This window comes from Morone saxatilis, unplaced genomic scaffold, assembly GCF_004916995.1.
Source record: "Morone saxatilis isolate NCDOM2014 unplaced genomic scaffold, NCSU_SB_2.0 Contig22, whole genome shotgun sequence".
Classification (NCBI taxonomy): domain Eukaryota; kingdom Metazoa; phylum Chordata; class Actinopteri; family Moronidae; genus Morone; species Morone saxatilis.
This window is the reverse complement of record NW_023339785.1, coordinates 8,935,376-8,943,579: the sequence shown is the minus strand read 5'-3', so window position 1 is coordinate 8,943,579 and position 8,204 is coordinate 8,935,376. Positions and strand designations below refer to the sequence as shown.

The window sequence follows — 8,204 nt, the reverse complement described above, 5'->3', positions numbered from 1 at the left end:
GTGTGCGTGTGTGTGTGTGAATAAGCGCGTGTGTGCCTGCAGCCTGCTGGGTCCGGGACAGTGGCCAGACAGGGGGATCACTTTCAGTCAGCAGGAGATCTCACACTGATCTGCTCCATGTTGATGCCTGCTGCAGGCCTCAGGCTCCAGAGAGCAGAGCAGACCTGGTTCAACTAATACGTTTTTATAATATATGGCTTTAATATAGACTGCTGCTCGAAAATGAGACATTCACTATTTCGGAGAAAAAAAGAGAGACATCTACTCTTATGACATGATTACTGACATTACAGTCAAACTGCAGCAATTTAGCTGCAATTTTAAGATTTCTTCCTTTCACATAGGAATATTGTTGGCAGTGGAATTGGGAGGTTATAGATGATTCTTCCTCCAAGTTTATCTTGTAATATGGAGTATTCCGAAAAAAACCTTTTTATTTTGTGTACCAAAAGAATAATGGCATCGACTCTGTAGTCCTGATAATGTTGGGCCATATGATGATATGGTGTCTGGCCATTGTGGGAAATATTGCAACTGTTTAATAGGATTTTATGCATGCATGTAATGAAGTAAGAAAGACAAAGGTTTTGATCAATAAATGTAAAATGTAAATCTAAAACCATGGAACAAATACACAAGTGGTGAAGCGGTGTGTAACTGTACCTCTTTCCATGCACCACTGCTCCCGGATCTTTGGATAAAGCCTCGAGCTCCTGCACCTCATCCACCAGAGTCTTAAAGAACACCCTCTTCACCCTGTAAATTAAACTACGCTTTAAACGGTGCTTTAACATGATAGAACCTTCAAAGGCTGACATTAAAATACCCCACTGACATCAGGAAATAAAACTTCTAGCTTTGCAAATTACTCCTGACTCCTTGAATCTGCTGTGGGCTGATGTCAACCAGACCCGGGGCAGAAACAAACATTTCCCATGGAGTGTTCACAGAATAGAAAAGCTAGACTTCCTCGGAAGTTTGTACAGTAACTCGAGCAGGAATTTCTTTAGGAGATACGAGAGATTCTGGAGGAATTTCCTGTATTGGATGAGTATTGGAGTGATGATGAGCGACGGGAGTGTAGAGAAGACTCACACTTTGTAGGCCACGTCAAAGACCAGCGAGGTGATAGGGATGAAGACCAGGCCCGTCCAGAAGACTCCTGAACTGAACATCATCTCCGCCTGTCAAACACACACACACACACACACATACACTTACTCTCTGGTCACCGTAGACAATGCAGAGTTCAACAACTGATCAGATAAAAGGAAGAGCTCTTCAAAAGAAGAAACACCTGATAAGGGACAGCCACTATCATCCTCTGTAGTGCCACATTATAAAAAAACATACATGACAAAGGCAGCCTATAACAAACAGTTATATTCTGGAAATAGAGAGGAGATGGATGCAAATCATTTGCTCAAAGTGGGTTAATCCTCTGTGACTAAATGATACCATGTTTTTGTTTGGATCTTCTCTACCTCTCAGCCCTCCGGGGCGGAGGAAGTACCTGTGAAGTATTTAGACAGTGGTATCTCTTTCACAGGAAAACAGATCGACTCTTTGCTGTGCTGAGAGCTCCTGTCAATGCATCACAGGAGACACAGGAGCGTGAGCTGAGCTGCTTTTAATGATACATTCAATACAACTCAGTGCACAGTGCAGGAAGGTGTTGATGAAGCATTAGAACTGCAGAGTTTAAAACTACGTTCCACTTTTAATAATTAATGTTTGATTAATGATTTTCTCTGCTGTCAAATAACTTCTCTGAGTTATGTCTGGTGTCTTCTGAATTACAAACAATGAGCTGATGTTTTATTTTTAATGCAGTATGTAACAAATGTTCACATTGAGTTCATGAGCAAAATAAATCCACAAATGAGGCAGCTGTGATCCTCAATGTGACTCATTTATCTTTAGCCAGAAGAAAAACACATTTGGATATGATCCAATTGGAAAACAATCCTGGCGTTTCAAGAAACAGCTCCTTCTCCGCACTCAGTCATTTGAAGGAAAAATACAATTCATTAGCAGCAAACTCGCCTGTGATGATTTAAATTAAAAATCACAACACGGTGGCTGAGTCGGGAGGTTGTTTTGGGTCCAGAGTGGAAGGGAGACGGTGGATCATCTTGGTGGGGGCGAAACCTTTCAGCTTTCTGTGTGAGGACGATGTTTTCTTTGGCCCGCTGCACTGAAACTATCTGTCATTACATGTCAAAGTGCAAAACCTGCGCTCTTGCATTGTAATGTGCCACTTGTTTAAACTGCCGGGGCCCCTTGACAGTGTCCTTCCTGTAATGTGACACAGGCAGGGCCCTTAGGATGCGCGCACACAAACACACACAGATCAGTGTCAAAACTCATATCATCATATCAAAGCGCTCAGGTTTGCTCAAATTAGCTAATCTGGTCACCATTACCTGCAAATTGACTTTGATGTCTGACTAAACACTGGGGGAAGAGGAAATCCCAAATGACAGGAAATCAAAAATGGCCTTTGCCTACAGTTTGAGATGGGAGGCGGATGAATAGAGCTTTTCTGTGACGCCCGGAGGCTGAAAATGTATGAGATGAGGGAAAATTGCAGCGAAGCACAGGATATTTTCACATCAATTTTTGAAATTATGCAGCCCTGGTGGAAACATTTACTGTTTTTTTTTCTTGTTGCAAGTCAGTTTAATTATTTTCGTTTTCATCCAGTGTATCGTGCATTTTAATGGGGGCGTTTTAGGTGTCTTGAGAGTCTTTTGAAAATAAACGCGGGATGTATACTCAGCATATTAAATCAAAGTTGGGAAAGCTTGAAAAATAAACCATCTTAGTCTTTCACAAGTTTAATCTATGAACAATATTTATATGTCTCTATACATAACTCTGACCCACAAATGATGTATATAGGGGACCGATACTTGAGGTCTGTAGATTATCATAAAATTCAATAATACTGGTATGGCAGTAGGTACAATAACTCATAATAACATTAAGTACAACTGTTAAAAATAACAGAAACAAAGCGAAACTAGACCTAAAATAACTGCATTAATTCACTGTTAGTTCTTCAATTTGACATCAACGTTTTACAATCCAAACAAATCCAGACAGTTACAATCAACAAATGTTTGTCTTCAGGCATCTGGACGAACTAACAGCGGGGCCCAGCAGTGTTGGTGGATGCTAGCAACGTCTCATACCAGGGGACCCCTGGGAGCTGGATAGGGTGAGAGAGGTCTGGGGAGAGGGGCTGTATTTTTAGGACAAACTAATAAACTTGTCTGGCTGGACAGACAGTAGTGTCCACTGGCATGAAGGGGTGTGTTTTGACAGGCCAATGACCCCCATCATGGCCACACACGCACACTCAGACACACAGACTAGACGTATTACCAGACAGACAGAAGCATGTGCACACACGCAAAATGCCAAGTACCTGCAGGGCTGTAAGATGTATGTTTCTTAGTATTTCAACTCCGTTCCAAATGGTGAATTTAGGGATGGTGTGGTGGTCAAAAGGTATAGGATAGGTGGGTTTCATCCTCCTTTTGCTCCCATATTCCCTTTCTTTTCTTTCTACACTGTCAACAACCAAGTAAAGCTAAAACAATACCAAATAATATATATAAATAATAATAATCTTTAAAAACAAAGACCGGTGCTTTCTGACTGCATATCACTCATTCATATTGTTGGCACGTATGCCCCCAACTACTCCAGTGAAGCTGCTCAGTGGCCAATACACCAGACTGTGGTTGCAGCTTCAAGGTACAGTATCTGTTTGGAACAGGGCAGCATTACTCACGTTCAGAAGATCTGCTGAACTTTTCAAACTACAGAACATCAAAGATACAATTTTATTAAAAGAGATAAATCTTTTAAAAACTTTTGAAATAGAATGTGAAAAGATACAAAAAGAGTTTTATGCGTCCTTTTCCAGGAAGACTTGATCAGGGGAATCTGAAACCTGGCTGATAAAGCCTGAGAAAGCCTGGAGTCTCAGCATCTTGAATTATGTTAATGTGAACCATTGTAATGGTAAATGCAAATTGAGGTAATCCACTACTTTACTATTCACCCCACAGGTGTATGCTCTGGATTCAGTAAACGAAGTAAAGACTAAGAAAAAACAACTTCATAACACTCGCGCCAGCTGTACAACATCCCAGTGATGCTAATATTCAAACACTAGCATCCTGAATGCACAGAGCTTCTTTGTACAACCATTTTTATTAGGTATACTGAGAGGAGAAGGGTTAGACTAAGTTGAATCCTGTCTCAGACTTTACTTTGCATCTATCCATGTTGATTCTCAGATTCGCAGAATTCAGCTGGCTTAACCAGCACTATAAACACTATAAATCCTGGCTTCAAGGAGAGGAGGGAAATTGAGGATGAAACTATACATTTGGCAGAATGGGGTTCCAATCCTCAATAGACTTTCTTGTGAATACAAAGTTACGGATAAATAGGCAGCAAGCACAGCACAGTAAAAATAACCAAGAAAGCCAATAAAAAGAGCAAAAAGGGTAGCCTTGCTTAGATGAGGCAAATCCACAAATTCCCCAAATGTCATCATCAGGAACAAATCGGCCAATAGGCAACCCAAAAGAAGTCAATGTGGAAAACAAACAAAGACCTTTTCAGTTGCATCCTCTATGCACTCCAGGCTCTCTCTGTGTGTCGCCTGACAAATACATCGACTAGGAAAACAGAGAAAAAAAACTCTTACATAAATACTTGTATCTCAGCAGTCTCACCACTACACACACGTGATTTACAGTGTGTGTACAGCAGATTAAACCCGTTCTTCTCACTAATACTGTACACCATGGTCAGTTATTACAGTTACCATGTGTTGTGGTACCTATCAATCATTAGCTGAGGGAGGAATAACAGGTCTGGGTACAAGAGTTTAACAAAACCTTCCATACGACACGCTCATGAGTCTTTAAGAAGGAACAAAAGGATTCCACAAGTGCCACTGAGGGACTAAGTCAACAGCAGTGATGAACAGGGGTTGATAAGTCTTTCAATGGGACTTTCAAAAGTTTAAAAAACAGAAACATATTTTATCCCTATGATGCGACAGGTGTTGGGAGTTTGTTTCAGTCTGAACCAGAAGAATTTAAGCTCACTAAGTCTCAGTGATCATACACAGTATGAGTATTCTGAACACCGTTTTAATCACATTTTTATGTTTCCTTGTATGTTTCTCACTGATGTGAGACTGTTTCATGAAACAAAAGTAACAAAGATATCATAATACACTATCCCAGTTTTTAGAATTTGAAAGATAAAAACATCCATCACTAGCAGGGCTTTTGCTGTATTGGGGAATTTTGGCAGCCAACTCTGCATGTCGGAACACAAGAACTCATCACCTGTTTTCAGGTACATTGCAAACAACAATAATCAAACTGCCTGAAAACTAAATATGTCTAAATGTTCCCTTTGATGGATTACGTGTCTGAAGCAAGTTTAAAGTTTCTTTTTCAGTTGGTTTCCAAACCAGTAATTGCCTGGAGGGGAATAAAAACAAAATAACTACAGAAGAGTCAATAATAATGGACTGAAATATGCAAAACTGTAGCATGATAATTTATGGAGTGCAACACCAAAGCAGTAAATGGATACCTGACATCAGCTTTTTAAATTTGTGGCTTCATGAAAAGAATTACAGAACCTGGGGATATTATGATTTTACAACTCAGATAGATGAAAATCCATTCTATCAGTCTGACTGACTCCAAAAGCAAAATTAAATAAGATATACAAATGCCCCTTAGTCTGCCCTTTAATATAAACCACTCTTTCAAAATGTCTGTAAACGGAAAATAATAATTTGATCTGTTTCTCTATAAATTGTTTTCATTCCTGCTTGATATCTGACAGAGTGGCACAGATAGCCCTGAGTGTATTCCTGGCTCGCTTCGCATCAACAAACTTCGCGGTAAAAATGATTCCTCTTTGAGAAAATGTTTCTTATCACTGAGCATAAACCTGATTCACACTTGTCGAGTGTAAAATCCATGCGCTGATGACAAGTACTTGAGTCAGAGTGAGGGTGAGAGGTGCTCCACTGCAGCTCGCAGAAGAAACTGGAAAATAGCAAAGGTGTGTGTGTAAAGTAAGCAGAGAGAGAAGGGATAAACTGTGTTGATAGCGGAGGCAAGTCTGCAGACAGCGGGTCAGTGTGACAGACATCTCCTGAGGTGAAGCTAAGCCGCTTAGCGTGGTAGATTACACTGCTTGAAGAGAATAATCTGGTATTTTCTTTTGATATCAGTGTCAGACTTTTATGAAGTGCAAAAGAGGATGAGCCTGTTTGGGAGTACCTCGGAAAAAAGTATACTAGCTGTTTCAGTGTGTCGTTGTGGATGGATCCTGCACCTGTCCTGTCAATCGCCCAAAGCATATTCAGCCTGACATTGATGAATGCGTTCACATGAAGCTGAGCGCTGCTTAATGTCTCTTGTTAAAGGCGGTGAGCTCGATAGTGAGCGAGAGCAGAAACAGGAGGAGAAGGGAGTTCTGGTGTCTGTTATGTTGTTGGCCCTCGGGCAGTTTTTCAACTAGGGTGGGGGGTAGGGGGGGCGGACTAAAAGAGAACAAAGAGGAAAGAGCTGATGCAACAAGTAAGAGAGAAAGGAGCAAAAGAAAATAGATGGAAGGACCGAATGCACAAAATATTTCAAGAGTCAAATACACATGGAGGAGGCGGAGGTGAAGTATGTGTGGCTGCAGCAGGGTTGAGAATAATCCTGCTCTTCAGAGGCTAAGAGGTCTTGGAAGGGGAGATTGTGTCTCTGATGCCTTCTCAGGTTTCAGAGAGATGTGTCCCTGTTTGATGATGTACTGGCATCCCTGAGTTGGGGCAGGGGCATAGGGTTACCAACTACCCACAGGACACCATTACTGTCTTCAGTCAAGTGCTGCAGGGCGTGGATGAAAGCAAGAGCCTTTTATGGACAGGGGACAGAGTGAAGCTAATATACCCATCGCCTGTGTGTGTATGTATGATGGAGTGAGCCAGTAAGAGCAAAACAGTCAGCATTTCTGTGCATGTGTAGTTAGTTATGGTATTTATTGTGTCACACACATACAGAAGCCCAGCTGTCATAGACTGCCCAAAATACTGTTAACTACCAACCTACAATTAGATCTAGCACATATGCTCTTGTAAAATGGAGAATTGTGTGAAAATCAGTTTTTTGTGCGGATTAAACAAACAATGTTTAACATATTAATTAGTGATTTTGGTGCTGGTGGGCAGATTTCGTTAACAGAGCCAGAGCCTGTTTCCAGTCTTTACACTATGCTACAGTCAATGAAGTGGTTGCTAGCTGTAGCCTAACAGGCAGATGTGAGAGTCATATTGATCTTCTCATCTAACTCTCCACCAAAAAGCTAATAAGAAAATTTCCCAAAATGTCAAACCTTTAACTCATCATATAACGATAACACGGACTCCATCTTCCATCTCACCTAAATCGCAGGACAGTCTTTTGTCTTCAGCGAGATTAACATTAAACATTCAAACTGCCTGTTTCCGCAGCGAATGTTAATGTGCCGGACTGTAACTGTGCATACAGATCGTTTACTTTTTTTAAAAATTCGATTACATTTTTTTTTTCTTCACCTCACTTATCCATGGGTGAGCTTTTATTCAAGTAGAGTCACATGTCTGTTCTAAAGTTGAATCATCTCACAATTGTCTGACATAGAGTTTCCTAACCAATATCACCACTAATTGCTCAAACTGGTGCAAAGTGACCGAAGAGCTCTATAATGAATCTGCATGTTCACAGAACACACATGCCTGAAGCATTATCTCAAACAGGACACACAAATACAGAGTCCGAGATAAACAGATATTTCCTTCTACTGCGTGCTGTGTGGTGCTAGTCTTTTTCTTTAAATGGCTTCCTACGGTGTTCTTGTTCTCTAATGAAAAGATGCCTCATTCTCTTCCCCAGAATGCACTGGGAAATGTCACCTGTGGTTAATGGGCTCCCATTGACCAACAGTGGGGACCCAGAGAGACAGACAGTTACATTCAAATGTAAATAATAACTCAAACAGTACAGGGACATTTTTTAAAATCTTTTTTTAACCTTTTTTTTTTAACTTTAAAGGGCATTTTCTGCTCCTAGTGCTAGTTGGGTGGGTTTGTAGGACATCAGTATATATACATATATATATAT

General features: G+C 40.7%; 1 protein-coding gene across 8 annotated transcripts in view; it reads right to left on the bottom strand.

The window, feature by feature from the left end:
* Positions 1 to 8,204, bottom strand: part of atp8a1 (ATPase phospholipid transporting 8A1) — a 104,703-nt gene that overhangs the window by 5,974 nt on the left and 90,525 nt on the right. For all 8 annotated transcript variants that reach the window (XR_004796963.1, XM_035668693.1, XM_035668692.1 and 5 more), the window contains 2 exons: positions 1,096 to 1,184; positions 664 to 756 (listed from right to left, as the gene is read on the bottom strand). Coding sequence is in view for 7 of the 8 variants with exons in the window: in XM_035668693.1 (XP_035524586.1) it covers positions 664 to 756; positions 1,096 to 1,184 (182 nt within the window). In the remaining variant the exon portion in view is untranslated. The remainder of the gene's footprint in view (positions 1 to 663; positions 757 to 1,095; positions 1,185 to 8,204) is intronic.